The sequence below is a fragment of the Triticum dicoccoides genome, chromosome 3B (genome assembly GCF_002162155.2).
Source record: "Triticum dicoccoides isolate Atlit2015 ecotype Zavitan chromosome 3B, WEW_v2.0, whole genome shotgun sequence".
Lineage (NCBI taxonomy): Eukaryota > Viridiplantae > Streptophyta > Magnoliopsida > Poales > Poaceae > Triticum > Triticum dicoccoides.
The window spans coordinates 709,922,763-709,940,969 of NC_041385.1; the positions used below are offsets into that span (position 1 = coordinate 709,922,763).

The 18,207-nt window shown below is 49.3% G+C and overlaps 3 protein-coding genes across 4 annotated transcripts; 2 read left to right on the forward strand and 1 right to left on the reverse strand.

Moving 5' to 3' along the window:
* The first annotated feature begins 2,637 nt into the window (after nt 1-2,637).
* On the forward strand, nt 2,638-3,964 carry LOC119279846. The gene has a single exon (XM_037560939.1). It carries the CDS (start codon nt 2,720-2,722, stop codon nt 3,962-3,964), a length of 1,245 nt encoding a protein of 414 aa, XP_037416836.1. The 5' UTR covers nt 2,638-2,719.
* A 6,157-nt stretch (nt 3,965-10,121) lies between these two features.
* Nucleotides 10,122-12,536, forward strand: LOC119278023 (probable proline transporter 2). 2 transcript variants are annotated; one of them, XM_037559371.1, is made up of 6 exons: nt 10,122-10,348; nt 10,424-10,693; nt 10,846-10,940; nt 11,153-11,339; nt 11,451-11,791; nt 11,872-12,536. In XM_037559371.1, the coding sequence occupies exons 1-6, from the start codon at nt 10,240-10,242 to the stop codon at nt 12,250-12,252; spliced, it is 1,383 nt and encodes a 460-aa protein (XP_037415268.1). In that variant the 5' UTR covers nt 10,122-10,239; the 3' UTR covers nt 12,253-12,536. The 2 variants fall into 2 exon arrangements, with proteins under 2 accessions (XP_037415268.1, XP_037415269.1); XM_037559372.1 differs by having other exon boundaries at nt 10,469-10,693.
* LOC119278022 (E3 ubiquitin-protein ligase RGLG2-like) lies at nt 12,511-16,837 on the reverse strand. Its single transcript, XM_037559370.1, has 11 exons — nt 16,362-16,837; nt 15,446-15,530; nt 15,219-15,359; nt 15,024-15,137; nt 14,845-14,942; nt 14,222-14,301; nt 13,953-14,058; nt 13,705-13,832; nt 13,425-13,611; nt 13,249-13,305; nt 12,511-13,135 (listed from the first exon to the last, which is right to left on the reverse strand). The coding sequence occupies exons 1-11, from the start codon at nt 16,686-16,688 to the stop codon at nt 13,055-13,057; spliced, it is 1,404 nt and encodes a 467-aa protein (XP_037415267.1). The 5' UTR covers nt 16,689-16,837; the 3' UTR covers nt 12,511-13,054.
* Between the last annotated feature and the right edge of the window lie 1,370 nt (nt 16,838-18,207).

The following is an 18,207-nucleotide window of genomic DNA, read 5'->3' on the forward strand; positions in this document are numbered from 1 at the left end:
CCCCCTTCCTTTCTCCCTTGAGGAGAGGAAGGAAGGAGGGGCTTGCCCTCCCTCCTTTCCTTTCCCTAGGGCTGGCCGGACTCGTGGAGGGGCGCACCAGCCCCTTGTGAGCTGTGTTGTCCCTTCATTTGGCCCATTAAGCCCAAATCTTTGTCGGGGGTGCCCGAAAACCGTTCCGGTGACCCGATATGTACCCGGTACCCTCCGGAACACTTCTGGTGTCCGAATACCATCTTCCTATATATCAATCTTTACCTCTCGACCATTTCGAGACTCCTCGTCATGTCTGTGATCTCATCCGGGACCCCGAACAGCATTCGGTCACCAAAACACATAGCTCATATAATACTATATCGTCATCGAACGTTAAGCGTGCGGGCCCTACGGGTTCGAGAACTATGTAGACATGACCGAGACACCCCTCCCGTCAATAACCAATAGCAAAACCTGGATGCCCATATTGTCTCCTACATATTCTATGAAGATCTTTATCGGTTGAACGTTTATGACAGCATACATTATTCCCTTTGTCCATCGGTATGTTACTTGCCTAAGATTCGATCGTCGGTATCTTCATACCTAGTTCAATCTCGTTACTAGCAAGTCTCTTTACTCGTTACGTAAAACATCATCATGCAACTAACTCATTAGTCAGTTTGCTTGCAAGCCTTCTTATGATGTGTATTATCGAGAGGGCCCAGAGATGCCTCTCTGATACTCGGAGTGACAAAACCTAATCTCGATCTATGCCAACCCAACAAACACATTTGGAGATACCTGTAGAGCATCTTTATAATCACCCACTTACGTTGTGACGTTTGATAGCACACAAGGCATTCTTTCGGTATCTGGGAGTTGCATAATCTCATAGTCAAAGGAATATGTATTTGACATGAAGAAAGCAATAGCAATAAAACTGAATGATCATTATGCCAAGCTAACGGATGGGTCTTATCCATCATATCATTCTCCTAATGATGTGATCTCGTTCATCAAATGACAACACATGTCTATGGTTAGGAAACTTAACCATCTTTGATTAACGAGCTAGTCTAGTAGTGGCTTACTAGGGACACAGTGTTTTGGCTATGTATCCACACATGTATCAAGTTTCCGGTTAATACAATTCTAGCATGAATAATAAACATTTATCATGAAATAAGGAAATATAAAATAACAACTTTATTATTGCCTCTACAGCATATTTCCTTCAGGAGGTGCAGAGGATCTCGGCCCCAGCCGGCGGGAGGGACCCCGTTGTCATTCTTGTTAGAGTCAGCGTCGTCTTGGTTGGGGTTGTGTGGCGGCGGTGACATCCCTTAGTAGGAATATTGTCTCCCATGTTCTATCCCCGTCCCGATGGTGCGTCTAGCATCGTCGGACGGCGTGTGGAGGTTTGTCTCTGTCAGATCTTGCACGATTCGGTCGGTGTTGGTCTTCGGTGTGAACAATTTTGAAATACCTAATATATTTTTAAATGCAAATAATTTAGGAAATTCCAAAAACATTTTTTGAAAAATGTGACACGGTAACATTTTTCCAAGTACAATTTTACATTTTGTAAATCTATACAGCATTCTTTTACATTGTAAAGATTTTTGAAAATTTGTTCAGGTTAAAATATATGTTCCCATTTTTTTTCAAAAACTGTTATGTTTCAACAGTGTTTGCTTTTCCAAAATTGATTGTGTTCGCAAAAATATTGTTCGTTCGTTAAAAAAAGTATTCAGAATTTTCAAAAGTGTTCGCACTTTTGAAAAAAAAATGGAGATTTCAAACATTGTCGGGCCTGCACATCTTCAATAGTTGTTTGTCCTTAACAAAATATTTTCAAATCTCAATTCAGCGGTTAAATTGTCCCGGCCTCTTGTTATAGCAGCCCCATCCAATGCTTCTTGTGGCTAGCAGGACGAGGTGAGCATTCCCAGGATTCGACCTGCCAGCTGCACAATCTCTGTTTGGAAAAGGCCTGAAGGTTGAAAATAGACCGGGATCGGAAATTTTGGTGTGCTGATTTTCGGTATTGATAGGTCAGGGTTTGATATAGCTTTTGTCTACAAGTTCAAGGTTTTTTTTTGAACTTTTTCAGTAATAAAACTATCAAGCAAGAATGAGAACAGCGTCGCTCTTGACCCCTGTTTGGAGCAAGGCCTTTTCCTGCCAGCTGCACAATCCCTGTTTGCAAAAGGCCTAAAGGTTGAAAATAGACCGGGATCGGCAATTTTGGTGTGCTGATTTCCGGTATTGATAGTTCAGGGTTTGATATAGCTTTTGTATACAAGTTTAAGGTTTTTTTAGACTTTTTCAGTAATAAAACTGTCACGCTCCCACCTGCAGAGGCATCCAAAGGGCAGCCCACTGGCATCCTGGCTGGGCCGGAGCGACCGCGTCGTCCAACCCAGCCCAACAGCCACTACGCGGCCCACATCTGGGACACCACTGGACAGGTTAAGAAGAAGCAAATCCCTCCTGCGTGAGGTGACGAGAAACGACTAGGCTGTAGGCGGCGGCTCTCCTCCTGGATCCCCTTTCTTCTCCTTCAAAATCCTAGAACTCTTTCAGATTGTGACAATTACTTGTATCCAGTAAATTCATCCCACTGGGAGCGTAACCAATGGCATCAGAGCCTTCCGATCCGTCCAAATTTTTCTCCCCTTCTTGAATCTGGCGGGGTCGTTTGCCGTCGATAATTCAGACTCGACGCGGCAAGGCAGCGTCTATGGACGATCAAGCTAAAGCTCTGGCGGATCTTACCGCGGCCATCGCCGGGCTGACGGCCAAGATCGAGAGCCTCCACCCCGTCGTGCTCGATCTGCAGAGTTGGAAGCCCTCCATCAAGCAGTCCGTGGAGGATCTGCGCCAGGAGGTGGGTACCCTCCGCACCCAGATCGGCGACAAGGCCCCGCCCACGAGCAAGGAGACGGCGCCGCAGCATGTTCGGCTCACCGACCTGCCTCCCCTACTTCCTGACGCGCTGGAGGTGCCCCGGCCACCTCCGCTCGGGTTGCTTCACGCTGGTGATGACCACGGTCACGGGCCTGATGGCCACGGCATCGTCACTGATCTACGGGGGGAATCGTCTGGGGAGATCCAAACCCCACGATTGCCTCCGGCCACTGGTACATCTGATTCCTTCCACTATGGCGAGCACTCGTTTTCGGGGGATCATGGGTACCAGCGCTTGCCACCGCCGCCACGTTTCGATTTTCCCCTGTTCGATGGCATAAATCCGAAGGCCTGGCGTCTCAAGTGTGAGGCGTACTTTCGGGTTTGCACCTTGAGCCCAGACACCTGGGTCAGCTGCGCGGCTATGTACTTTACTGATGGGGCTCTCACCTGGCTCCAATCCTCCCAAGCACACTTGCACTATCAAGATAGGGGGGGTTTTGCTGCCGCGATTTACACTCAGTTTGGCCGTGAGGAATTTCAGAATCTCTTGTGCCAATTTAACAGACTTAAGCAAACAGGTACCATTGTTGAATATGTTGAACAGTTCACCCAAATTATGCATCATCTGCTAGCACATCACACTTCTTGGGACCCTGCTTTCTTTGTAACTCAATTCATGGAAGGCTTGCAGCATGAAATTCGTTCCGTTGTAGTTTTACATCACCCACAAACATTAGATACTGCTGTGGATCTTGCATGTTTGCAGGAGGAGGTGATGGAGGCGTTCCGCAGAGAGCACAGACGGCCTACTGTTCTGTCTGTCTCGTCAGGAAATGCTTGTGCTCTGGCACGCACGACGTTACCTCTGCCTTTGCCTCCGGGCAAGCAGGGAAGCGGCACTCCAGTGCGTGCCATGACGATCGTTGCGCCTCCAACATCAATCGATCGTCGGCCTGCAAGGACAAGTTGGCAGCTCTTCGGGCGTACCGCCGCGCCAAGGGCCTCTGCTTTACCTGCGGAGAGCGATGGAGTCGAGAGCACCGGTGCGCTCCCACTGTCCAGCTCCATGTGGTAGAGGAGCTCATTGAGATGCTCACCGCACAGCCATCCGAGACCACTGCAGGCGATACTTTGTCAAGTGATGCCGACTGTTGTGTGTTGTCCAAGGAAGCCCTCGAAGGAGTGGAATCTCCGACCATTATGCGTCTCCATGGCTGGGTCCAGCAGAGCGAAGTACTCATGTTGGTTGATTCAGGCTCTTCTCACAGTTTCATCAGTTCAGAGTTGGCTTCGCGCTTGCAAGGGGTTCAGAAAGCTCAGCGGCCACTGATACGTCTCCAACGTATCTATAATTTTTGATTGTTCCATGCTATTATATTACCCCTTTTGGATGTTTATGGGCTTTATTCTACACATTTATATCATTTTTGGGACTAACCTACTAATCGGAGGCCCAGCCCATATTGCTGGTTTTTTTGCCTATTTCAGTATTTCGAAGAAAAGGAATATCAAGCGGAGTCCAAACGGAATGAAACCTTCGGGAGCATTATTTTTGGAACAAATCTGATCCGGAGAGCGTGGAGTGCAAGTCAAGAAAGCTCCGAGTGCCCCACGAGATAGGAGGGCGCCCCCCCTGTAGGGCGCGCCCCCTGTCTCGTGGGCCCCTCGGGCGTCCACCGACGTACTTCTTCCTCCTATATATGTCCACGGACCCCGAAAACATCCAGGAGCACCACGAAACACAATTTCCACCGCCGTAACCTTCTGTATCCGCGAGATCCCATCTTGGAGCCTTCGCCGGCACTCTGCCGGAGGGGGAATCGACCACACAGGGTTTCTACATCAACACCATAGCCTCTCCGATGAGTTGTGAGTAGTTTATCACAGACCTACGGGTCCATAGTTATTAGCTAGATGGCTTCTTCTCTCTTTTTGGATCTCAATACAATGTTCTCCCCCCATCTTGTGGATATCTATTCGATGTAATCTCTTTTTGCGGTGTGTTTGTCGAGATCCGATGAATTGTGGGTTTATGATCAAGTTTATCTATGAATAATATTGGAATCTTCTCTGAATTCTTTTATGTATGATTGAGTTATCTTTACAAGTCTCTTCGAATTATCAGTTTGGTTTGTCCTACTAGATTGATCTTTCTTGCCATGGGAGAAGTGTTTAGCTTTGGGTTCAATCTTGCGGTGATCTTACCCAGTGACAGAAAGGGTTGCAAGACACATATTGTATTGTTGCCATCAAGGATAACAAGATGGGGTTTATATCATATTGCATGTGTTTATCCCTCTACATCATGTCATCTTGCTTAATGCGTTACTCCGTTCTTATGAACTTAATACTCTAGATGCATGCTGGATAGCGGTCGATGTGTGGAGTAATAGTAGTAGATGCAGGAAGGAGTCAGTCTACTTGTTATGGATGTGATGCTTATATACATGATCATGCCTAGATAACGTCATAATTATTCGCTTTTCTATCAATTGCTCGACAGTAATTTGTTCACCCACCATAATACTTATGCTCTAGAGAGAAGCCTCTAGTGAAACCTATGGCCCCCGGGTCTATCTCTTATCATATTTGCTTTCAATCTACTTTTATTTGCATCTTTACTTTTCTGCATCTATATCACAAAATACCAAAAATATATTTATCTTATCATACTATCTCTATCAGATCTCACTTTCGTAAGTGACCATGAAGGGATTGACAACCCCTTTATTGCATTGGTTGCGAGTTCTCAGTTTGTTTGTGTAGGTGCGTGGGACTTTTGAGGAGCCTCCTACTGGATTGATACCTTGGTTCTCAAAACTGAGGGAAATACTTACGCTACACTTTGCTGCATCACCCTCTCCTCTTCGGGGAAAACCAACGCTAGCTCAAGACATAGCAGCCACTTACTGTTCGGGTTGCCAATGGAGGTGTTTTGGACTGTGACCAAGAGATTCCAGCTTGCTACTGGCACTCTCAAGGAATTACATTCACCACCGATCTCAAGGTCCTACCACTTGGTTGTTATGATGTCATTTTGGGCATCGATTGGCTCGCTCGTCATAGTCCCATGCAAGTCCATTGGTTGAAGAAGACTATGTCATTTGGTTATGAGGGCAAGCGCATTCAGCTCACCGGTGCTCAAGCAGATACCAGCAGCTGTCATTTGATCTCGGGTGATGGAATGCAGGAGCTGTTGAATCAGAAAGCTGTGGCGCGTGTGGTGCAACTTTGTGCTACAGCAGCAGACATGGCGCAAGAACCAATTCCTGCAGCTATTGGAGATCTCTTGAAACAGTATGGCATGCTATTTGAAGAGCCTAGAGGGTTACCGCCGCAAAGATCCTTCAATCATTCCATTCCTTTGGTACTTGGTGCTCGACCAGTCAATTTGCGGTCGTACCGGCATAGTCCAGCGCAGAAAGATGAAGTGGAACGACAAGTGGCTGATATGCTGGCTCAAGGCATCATCCAACCAAGTACAAGTCCCTTCGCATCACCTATTTTGCTAGTGCAGAAGAAAGACCTTACGTGGTGTTTTTGTGTGGATTACCGTCACCTCAATGCAGTCACCATTAAGAATCGTTATCCTCTCCCAGTCATTGATGAGTTGTTGGACGAACTAGTGGGATCTTGGTTGTTCACTAGTTTGGATCTCCGAGCTGGCTATCATCAGATCCGAATGCGACCCGAGGATGAGCATAAAACAGCCTTCAAAACGCACCATGGACATTTTGACTTTAAGGTAATGCCAAATGGTGTCACGGGAGGGCCATCAACCTTCCAAGGGGGCATGAACGTCGTCTTTGCACCATTGTTACGCAAAGGAGTGTTGGTTTTCATCGATGACATCTTAGTACACATCAGTGATGAAGACACCCATGTGCAGCTGTTGCGCCCAGTGTTTCAATTGCTTGAGAAACATGGCCTGAAGATCAAACGTAGCAAATGCACCTTTGCCAGCCCGCAACTCCGCTATTTGGGACATGAAATCAGTGGAGATGGTGTGCGCACTGATTCCAGAAATGTTGCTGCTGTACAAAACTGGCAAGTCCCAACCAATGTCAGAGAGGTCCGTGGATTTCTGGGCCTAGCGGGCTATTACCACAAATTTGTCAAGGGGTTTCCCGTTACATGCTGTCCGCTAACCGATTTACTCAAGAAAGGGGTCGTTTTTACATGGACAGAACTTGAGGATGGAGCATTTCGATCCTTGCAGCAAGCGCTCATATTTGCACCTGTTTTAGCGCTGCCGGATTTCAAGAAAACCTTTGAGTTGGAAACGGATGCATCGGATTTGGGCATTGGTGCAGTCTTATCTCAGGAAAAACACCCAATCGGGTTCATCAGCCGCGCGTTGGGACCCCGTAACAGAATGCTTTCCACTTATGAAAAAGAAGGGTTGGCAATATTGCTAGCAGTGGATCATTGGCGTACTTATCTGTAGAATGATGAGTTCATTCTTCACACAGATCAGCAAAGTCTAATACACGTTGAAGATCAACGGCTTACTACACCATGACAACAGAAGATTATGGCCAAGATGCTCGGTCTGCGCTATCACATAGTTTACAAGAAAGGAGCAGACAACCGTGCCGCTGATGCTCTATCTCGCAAGCCTGGACCCCCTCAAGGAGATCTCGCAACAATCACCACGGCAGTACCAGCTTGGTTGGAGGCAGTACAGCATGGATACCAAGACGATCCCACTGCACAACGCCTGCTTGCACGATTGGCAACACAACAAGGACCCCAGGATGGTTTTTCATTGCAAGAAGGCATCATCAGGCAACATGGCCGCATCTGGTTGGGTGACAACGTAGAGCTGCAGAAGCAAGTGCTCAATGCGCTGCACACGAGTGCCATTGGTGGCCACTCGGGGTTCAATGTGACTTACCGGCGCGTGCGTCACCTCTTCACATGGCCTGGTCTTAACCATCATGTCCAGCTCTTCGTCGAGGCCTGTCAGACATGCAAGCAAGCCAAACCGGAACGGGTACGTTATCCTGGCCTCCTGGAACCTTTGCCGGTGCCCAGCCAAGCATGGCAAATGATTACCATGGATTTTGTGGAAGGCCTGCCTCGCTCCTCCAGCTACAACTTGATTCTGGTGGTGGTGGACAAATTCTCGCGCTATGCTCATTTTATTGCACTCTCCCATCCTTTCACGGCATTCCAAGTGGCGCAAGCATTTGTGGCAAACATCTACAAGCTGCACGGTCTTCCTGAGTCGATTGTCTCCGATCGCGATCCAATCTTCACCAGCACACTGTGGAAAGAGCTTTTCCGGCTCACGCACACCAAGCTCCGGATGAGTATGGCGCAGCACCCGCAGACCGACGGGCAAACCGAGCGCGCGAATCAATGCCTGGAGACTTTCCTTCGCTTTTTCGTTCATGCTTGTCCAACAAAATGGTATGCCTGGTTGCCCCTTGCTGAATTCTGGTATAATACCTCACCTCATGCAGCTCTGGGCATGACCCCGTTTGAGGTCTTATATGGACATGCGCCGCAACACTTCAGTATCGTCGACCCGGTGGCCTGTGCATCCCCAGACTTGACGGAGTGGCTTCAAGACCGAGCTCAAATGGTGGCGCTCATCAGGCAACATCTGCTCCGCGCGCGCCAACAAATGAAGGACTCCGCCGACAAACGCCGATCAGACCGCGTCTTCGCCGTCAACGACTGGGTCTTCCTCAAGTTGCAGCCGTACATCCAGCGCTCGGTGGCCACTCGCGCCAATCAGAAGCTCGCCTTCCGCTACTTCGGACTGTATCAAGTACTTCAACGCATCGGTGTTGTGGCATACAAACTCAAGCTTCCGGATTCCAGCATGGTACATCACGTTTTCCATGTCTCCCAGCTACGCCAAGCCCTCCCGCCAACGGAGCTGGTTCAAGAGCAACTTCCGGCAACGGCAGCGGCAAGTCCTACACCTAACGAAGTGTTGGAGCAACGGGTGATTCGACGCGGCAACTCGATGGTGCCTCAAGTCCTGGCCCGCTGGACTGGTCAACCGCCCGAGTTCGCCACCTGGGAAGATCGGGACGAGCTCCCGCAGCACTTCCCAAAAGCTTCAGCTTGGGGTCAAGCTGCGTCTCAAGGGGAAGGGGATGTCACGCTCCCACCTGCAGAGGCATCCAAAGGGCAGCCCACTGGCATCCTGGCTGGGCCGGAGCGACCGCGTCGTCCAACCCAGCCCAACAGCCGCTACGCGGCCCACATCTGGGACACCACTAGACAGGTTAAGAAGAAGCGAATCCCTCCTGCGTGAGGTGACGAGAAACGACTAGGCTGTAGGCGGCGGCTCTCCTCCTGGATCCCCTTTCTTCTCCTTCAGAACCCTAGAACTCTTTCAGATTGTGACAATTACTTGTATCCAGTAAATTCATCCCACTGGGAGCGTAACAAAAACTATCAAGCAAGAATGAGAACAGCATCGCTCTTGACCCCTGCAAAAAGGAAAACGTCGCGCTTGACAAAACCACCAACGTACGCCGTCCCGCGCACCTGCTTGACTGCTTTGGATGCGGCGGCCGATGGGATAAGCAGTTGAGCGCCGCGTCACCCAACCTCCCTGACATTTTGGCCTAACGGAAAAGGCCTGGGCACACCATGCCGCCGATCGATCGATGGAGGCACAGCAAGTGGCGTGCGTGCGACGACGGTGCAAGGTACAACGAAACGGCGTACGCACGTAACGCGACCGATGCTTACGCGCGCCATGGTCGCCCGGCCCGATCGGTCGGGGCAGCGCCACATGCCACGGAGGCTCCGTCACGTGCTGCCCCTGCCCGGGCACTCGATCATTATTTATTTATTAACCGGTAAACCACTTTTTATCAACAAATGCATCAGTTGACACTACTAGCCAGACACGGAAGAGCATCAGGTGTAAATAAATTAAATGACGTTCGAGATCCCAAGCTTTTGTGTTGATCCATTGCTGGAGGAGCATCACGTTTAATAAGATACTATCACATCACATTTTGCTGCCACTTGCAGTTTGATTTGATTTGATTTTGCAGGTACGTCGTTTTTAGGGGAGGGTCCTACGCACTCGCGCACCGGATACGTGCGTACGTCCGCCCTCGTGCTGAGCAGGCCGACTCTAGTGGTGCATCTTTACTGTATCCTGGCAACGACATGCATGATCATCACAAGACCTTTAATCTGTGACCTCACTCCTCTGTCTATATATCTGGGCGCTTATATGAGCTGTTGGGCGGCCATATCCTTCGCCGGTTCTCCTCCTGCCTGCCTGCCTAGAGGTTCGTTCAAACAGATTCGCTTAGCACAGCTCGACGACGTAGCAGAAAAAGAGAACCAGAGAGGAGCGATCAGTTAGCAATGGCTTCCTCGTCGCTGGACACGGAGGCGGGAGCCGGACCACAGCACAAGGCCGGCGGCGACAGCAGCGGGTACACCACGGCGGCCACCGCCCACGCAGTAGACACAGGTTCGTCGTGTAAACGTCAGTCTTAAATTGTAGTACGTGTCTGCTGCTGCTAGGTGATTGCTGATTAACCTCGAGATGCATGGCATGGCAATGGCATGCCGCGTGCTGAGCGCGTTGCAGATTCATGGCAGCAGGTTGGGCTGCTGCTGGTGACGGGGTTCAACTGCGCCTATGTGCTCAGCTTCTCCAACCTGATGATGGTGCCGCTGGGGTGGGGCTGGGGCGCCGCCTGCCTGCTGCTCCTCGCCGCCGCCGCCTGGTACGCCAACTGGCTCCTCGCCGGCCTCCACGTCGTCGACGGCCAGAGGTTCATCCGCTACAGGGACCTCATGGGCTTCGTCTTCGGTACGCAGCTAGAGTTTCTTTTTTTCTTTTCCAAAAAGCGTTCTAGCTAGGCTGACTCAATGACTTGAGAGCTTCGTGACTAATTATAATGGAGAACGAAATGCATCCGACACGTCCTCACTGATTATGCTCTGCTTGCTGTGCGTGTGAAGGGAGGAAAATGTACTACCTCACCTGGTTCCTGCAGTTCACCACCCTGCTCCTGGGAAGCATGGGCTTCATTCTACTCGGCGGGAGAGCACTCAAGGTTTACCACTCTCGATCGGCCATCACCACTTTATAATATTTTTCTCTCAATACAAACTTCATACTACTGGTAGTAATATTTCCATACACACAACAGCATGATTATTGGTTGATCATGAGTCAAAATAGCATTAGCGCGAGCAACTTGCACGATTAACTAATAACCCGAGTCAACGTGCGTCGGTGCGTGCGTGCGTTGCTTTGCACCTGCAGGCGATCAGCGCGGAGTTCACCCAGACCCCTCCGCGGCTGCAGTGGTTCATCGCCGCCACGGGGTTCGTCTACTTCGCCTTCGCCTACTTCGTGCCCACCATCTCCGCCATGCGGAACTGGCTGGCCACCTCCGCCGCGCTCACCATCACCTTCGACGTCGCGCTGCTGGCCGTCCTCGTCAGAGACGGTACTGGTGGAGTGGTGGTGACCACGCGCATATATTGCGTGCATGCATTTCATTCCTTTCGACAGCGAGAGCTCGCCGAGGTTGTTGTAACGAATTGTGTACGTGCGATAGGTCGGTCGAACTCGCGGCGGGACTACGCCGTCCACGGGACGGAGGCGGAGAAGGTGTTCAACGCGCTGGGCGCGGTGGCGGCGATCCTGGTGTGCAACACCTCGGGCCTGCTCCCGGAGATCCAGTCGACGCTGCGGAAGCCGGCGGTGGGCAACATGCGGCGGGCGCTGGCGCTGCAGTACACGGTGGGCGCGGCGGGGTACTACGGGATCAGCGTGGCCGGGTACTGGGCGTACGGCGCCGCCGCGTCCGAGTACCTGCCCAACCAGCTCTCCGGCCCGCGCTGGGCCTCCGTGCTCATCAACGCCACCGCCTTCCTCCAGAGCATCGTCTCGCAGCACGTACGTGAACTCGACCGATCCGTCTCATCTGCTCAATCTACATGACTACATAGGTAACGTTGGTGATGATGGCGGTGCAGCTGTTCACGGTGCCGATCCACGAGGGCATGGACACGGGGCTGCAGAGGCTGGAGGAGGGCATGTTCTCGCGCTACAACATGACGCGCCGCCTCTTCGCCAGGGGGCTGCTCTTCGGGGTCAACGTCTTCGTCACCGCGCTCTTCCCCTTCATGGGCGACTTCGTCAACCTCTTCGGCTCCTTCGCGCTCTTCCCGCTCACCTTCATGTTCCCCAGCATGATCATCCTCAAGATCAAAGGGGAGTGCGACGGGAGATGGGGCAGGCTCTGGCACTGGGGCGTCATCGTCGTCTCCTCGGCCGTCGGCCTCGCCACCTCCGCCGCCGCCGTCAGATTGATCCTGCACAACGCCAGCGTCTACCGCTTCTTCGCCGACACCTAGAGCACGACTATCCCGCCGCGCAGGACGGCAGGATGATGATGCAGTGCGTGCGCCCAACCGTGACATAACAGTACTACTAATACCACCACCAGATCATCGTATCCGTGTCAATTCGTGGGCACGTTAGCATGCCAAACGTGACACTAAAATAGCAGTACACATATTAGTAGTAAGTGGTGAACCACCTGCATTGGACGCCATTTGAGCAAGAAGCAACTTGCATTTCGAAACGAAAACCGAAGATAAAATAAAATAAAATAATGCCACTTCCCCTTGGAAGAAGATCACTGCGGGCGGATTTGTACAGACGCATCAATCAATCAATCAAAAAACAAGCATATCCCGGTTGAAACGGCAGCTCAAGAACGAATTCTCTAACCCTCGAGTCAGATCACACATCCATCCATATGTACTCACGTTGCAACTTGCAAGTACCACACACAAAGATCCATCAGCGGCAGTTTCTCGTTTTCTTTTCATTTCTCTTTTTTTGTTGTTTTCGCATGCCAATGGCCCTTGAAAACCTGCATCTGTTTCCTCCGGCTGGAGTTTGGATCATTCCTGGGTGGGTGTAGATACTCGAGACCGGCCCCTGCTCCCGTCTTTGGAGCGGCGGCGGATTCATCGGCCCTGCAGAACTCGACACAGACACAGACCGATGCCTGGCGTAATCTCCGAGAGCCGATCGAGCCCTTCATGGACCGAGCTTTGGAGAGCTTGCAATCCATCGTCGTCCAGTGTGACGCAGGGGTGGTGGTCTCCAGTAACGCCACCCATTCGCAATGATCCAAACCACCACTTGCTAATATAGCTTTATTCTGGTGGTAATTGGACTCCGACAGATTGGACATGACTCCAAAGTCTGTCCACATTCACAGCAGGTCTGCAAAGCAAATGCTTTGTTAGAAATGATGTTGACGCCGACGTTTCAACCCACGCACAAAAAACAGAAAATGATTTCCCAAGAAGCAACAACAAATGCGCTAATCCACTCACCTGGTGTCCACAGCCAAAAGCCATGTCTTTCGGGTTCACAAGGCAGATAGGGCACACCTGCAGATGAGTAATAATAATATGTTAGTAAGACAACCGAGACTGCAAATTTTCTGCATAAGGAAATAGGAAATCCAAGATCAAGCGACATCTGAAATCACGACAGATGAACCTTTTACCTGATTATCATAAGCAGAAGACGGTGCGGCAGGGGCCGCAGTATGTGCTGTTTCATAGGGAGGATACGCTGATGAAGATGTACTAGGCTGAGGTTTACTAAAGCTTTTAGATCCATAGGAATAAGCATCGTGGCTTCCACCAGGGGGAGGCAGAGGAACCCTTTCTGGAGCCTTCATAGAACGACGACTGTTTGCCACAATGATAGAAGTCAGTGCATATTTCAGAATGAATAAAAAAAATAACGAATCAAGCACTTGAAAGGGGTGGGGGAGCATATACCCTAATATTCCTAATTCAACAGTTGCTTTGTACTGTTGTGGTATCTCCATCAAGGCTGAAAGTGCAAACGCTGCCTCTTTTCTTGATTGTGGCATGTTTTTAGACATTATCTCCGAGAAGTTGACAAACTGGGCAAGTAACAGATTCTCAGTGTTACAATGGCGTCAGTCGGTCAAGGTTCAGAAAAGGAAAAACATATGACATCAATCATATCAGATCTTTTATCACTACGTTCCCCTGTGACTTACTTGAAAATTATCAAAAGCCCGGGCAGGAATATTGTCATCAAATTCCTTCATCATGTCCCATGGGCCATCACCAACTCCTACTAACACAATAGATAGCGGCAGTTCACTGCATACAAAAAAACTGAAGCGATGAGCAACATCCATGACATGGGAGGGCAATAAATTTAGTGCACACAATAAAGCAAGTAGTCACTGCAAAAATGAGGGTGAGGTGCACATCACTCTGAACATATCAAAACATTATAACGAAGGTAATATTGAGGACTAACCTGGCCCTCACAATGGCATCAACAGTCTTTTGCTCTTGGGAACTCAGCTGCCCAGATGCAGTATCTACACTCCTTGTGACCTAAGTAAAGTACACAAGTTAACAAGAGAACATAAAGAACATACCAGTTTCGAGGTTTATACAGCAGAGAGAACATGGAAAATATGACAACCGCAAATATCAACTATTTGATCAAGTGCGAAGAGGACAGTTTGACACTAGAGTACAGGGTACATATTTCAGATTAATAAAAGAAGGATACATATCCTGGGAGAATAATTACGATTTCGCAAACACATAAATATCGAGTTGAAGTTCTTCAAAAGTTATACAGCTTTTACCAGATATAGGAGTTTGATCTTCAAATAAAAGTTATATAGCTTTTTACCAGATATAGAAGTTTTCTTCTGTTATATGTTTATTATTATACATAACAGCACTCCAGATATGCATACAGACAAACAGTCATGCCTATGTTAACAGAACAAGAAAAAAAGCATCTTGCAGTTGGAATGCAACAATTCTGAATGAAGCATGTCTAGAATGCCCACTGCTCAGAAGTCAGAACTAGCAACTGTGCAATTACATGTCCCATCAGAAGAGGGGAAAGTGTTAACATAGTACCTGTCCGTCAGCAATTATCAGCAGAACATGGTACTGCCCACCACTTTGCTCCACGATGGTCATAGCCATCTCAATTATTGGTGCAAAAGATGTCGGTCCTGTTCAAAATCAACATTAATACTCAGAACTAACACACCAATCAAACCTACTTGAAAGACAATAGGGTGACTTAAGCTTACCAGCCAAGCGCAAATGTGGAACGAGCTCCCTGTATCGCTCAAGAGCTTCTGAGAATCCATTGCACGGTCTCTCATCAGGGTAAAAACAGAATACGTCTTGGTCATGTGTAGATGCTGAAAAAAGCAAATAAATGGGCATGGTTTAGATAAATCGTCACAGTGGTGAGAAATGATCAACTATTACATGATCTTTACCATCTCCAAATCCGAAGCAGGGAATCAAGTTATCTTCATCAAACTTAGACAATGTCTGTCCAAGAATCGAGATTCCTTGTTCATAAGGATTTGGCACATTGCTAATGTGATGTAAACTACGTCCATGGAAGGAGAATTTGCCTGATAAAGGGAACAAATCATTAGCATCAGGATCGGTGGAACCGATTATTGGGAATAAAGCAAACAGGTGGTTCACAAGCACTAACCTGTCCATTCATTGCTCTTTGTGAAATCAATACCCACGATGAGATTCGAAGACTCGAGTCCAGCTTGAGCTAGAGCATCAGTAACCTGCAAACACATTATCAATTCTTAACTATCCAAATTTTGAAAATCAATTGTTTGTTTATGTGCCTGAATCTTATACTATTGACACTGAAGCCAGTACACAGAAAGAACGCCAGAACCTAACAGAAGTTGGTGAACAAACTTCTGATTGGTAAGCTACTAGTTGCAGTAAGAAATGCAGTGGGCCATACTTGCGAAACCGATAGGAAAGTATGATGCACAGATTTAATCAGGAAAGTGAATCAGTCACTGTCAGGCAAACTGCACCACGCTGTGACAATATACAGGCATCTACTAGTCGATACATTTGGCGACTGAGCATCCCAGAACTTGAGGCGATAGATCATTGCCACTCATGGTCATTATCCTGTTTGAGAAGACCAAGCAACACACACCAACTAGTACAAGCAAACATAATTACCAAGTTGGCAACCACCCAATAAACATGTATAATTCTTGTGGTGAGCTGCGACCAACCAATTTTATTATCGTGTGCGGGAATCATTCATCAACAGTGATTGATGGTTGACCACGAGATTAACTTGTGATCTCGTTCCGATTCGGCGTGAACTCAATTCGGTTGACCAGCTAATGGAGCATATGCTGAACTCTCTAGAAATCTCGAATGGGCTGCAGATTGACCGACTACGAAGCACAAATCGGCGGCGCCACCAACTTCCCAGCAATCCGAAGATGCGAAACCAGGGACTCGGCTACCACGCACGAATTCACTATTCCGATCTACTCAAATCCAGACGAACACTCGCGAAATTGCAGCCGCTGCTTGAACTAATAATAATCCCAACAAACTCGAAATCACACACGGGTACATACCTGCTCCACGGACCGGAAGTCGTCGGCGATCCGCGAGTAGCGCCTGTCGAGGCGCGGCTTGTTGGCCGCTCCCGCCCGCGCCGGCGGCGGCTGCGCGGCGACGGGCGCGGGCTGGTACGCCGGGTACGGCGCGGCGTAGCCCCCCTGCTGCGGCGGCGCGCCGTAGTAGCCGCCCTGCGCGTCCTGGCCGGCGCCGTACGGGTACCCTCCTGCCCCCGGCGGCCCCCACTGCGGCGCCGCCGGCTGCTGGAAGGACGCCGAGTGCGCGTACCTCCCGTTCCCGCTCCCGTCCCCCCGCGACTCGCTCTTCGAATGCCCGCCCCCCATGCCTCTCTCCCGCTCTGTGTCTGTCCCTCCGCCCTCGCCTGAAGAGTAGTAGATGGGTATCTCCGCAGATCAGAACGCGGTGGCGGTGGAGGCGGTGGCTGCTGTAGCAACGGCGGCCGGGAAGACCAGATGGGGACGCGACCGCGGCGACGGCTTGGAGGTTTGTAGAGTCGCGAGGATGCTTCCTGTGTGCTTCGTTCGCCGCCTGCCTCGGCCGGGCCCCGGGGATGCGTCCTGTGCTGGGCTGCTGTTCGCTTGGCTGACGGTGGTTGGAGTTTTGATTTGGCTGGGTGTCTTTTTGGGGGGCGGAGGCCGGAGGATGCGTATATATCCATTTCAAAAAAAAAAAGAAGAAGGAGTATATATCCAGCGGGTCGTGCGGTCCACATCTCCCACACGCCTAGCGGTCACGTGCAAGAAAACCCATCCCGGAGGAAACTGCTCGCCACCTGCCACTGCTCTTGCTCTTGCTACGTGGAATCTTCGCATCGTGATCCTCGAAAGCGAGCCAGCTTTCCGCTCGAATGTTATTTAGGGTAGCTTTCGAAAGATATATAGGCAGCTAGGCAAGTGATAAATGACATCCTTCCTTCTGCGTACAGTGGTCTGTTCACTCTACTGATTTAGGAGTATTTATTTTACAATTATATCAGATTTAAGATGTCTTTTGATTGTTTTTCCTTAAAAATAGTACAGTAATAAAGTGGAGAAAAAATATACTCTGCACGAAATTGTTTGTCGAAATGTCCTTTGTGTATTTGGATTTTGCAGATTAAACATCTGGTACCTCACTGGTTATGCGACCGGAGCACACACGGTTTAGTGTACTACTGAGTCGCACTTAATGGTTTGTAGGGTATGGCAATTTTAAGTTACCAAAGGAGGTTAAATATGCAAGGACACGAGAATAAATGTGTGGTTGTATGGTTAAGAGGGCAATGGTACCCCACAAAAGAAGAAGAGGGTAGTGGTACCTCGGCAGATAAGGAGCAGTGGTACCTCGGCAGACAAGGAGAGGGCAGTGTGCATGTGGTGACCTCGTCAATCTCAAAACTTGTGTTGGCTCAGTCTCTTACATGCTCATAAGGGGCAAGGGTGTGATATGTGCATATAGAGGGATGAGTGTAATGTGTGTGCTTGTGTGCGTTTGCCGTCTATATTGTGTTTCTAAAACAAAATATGCGAGGGCACCATGATGACTAACCACCAACTGTACGTGGGCTAGGTTTTCTAGATGGAATCATTGCTTTTTATTCGAAGACCTCGGATAAATCTGAGATCATAGCATTCCTAATACATCCTAGAAATTTATGAAGCCACGTTCTCAAAAGCTCATTACATCAACCTTCTCTTACTAATTTGCAGACCATCCATCCCATCGCACTTGAACCTGCTAAACGGAGACCTGCAGATTCTTCACCTCTTCTACAAATGGTTCAACCTTGACTTGAGCTTATTGACCATCCCTATGTAGTCCAATTCCAGTACTAGCTCATGGATACTCCCCCCCCCCCCAACC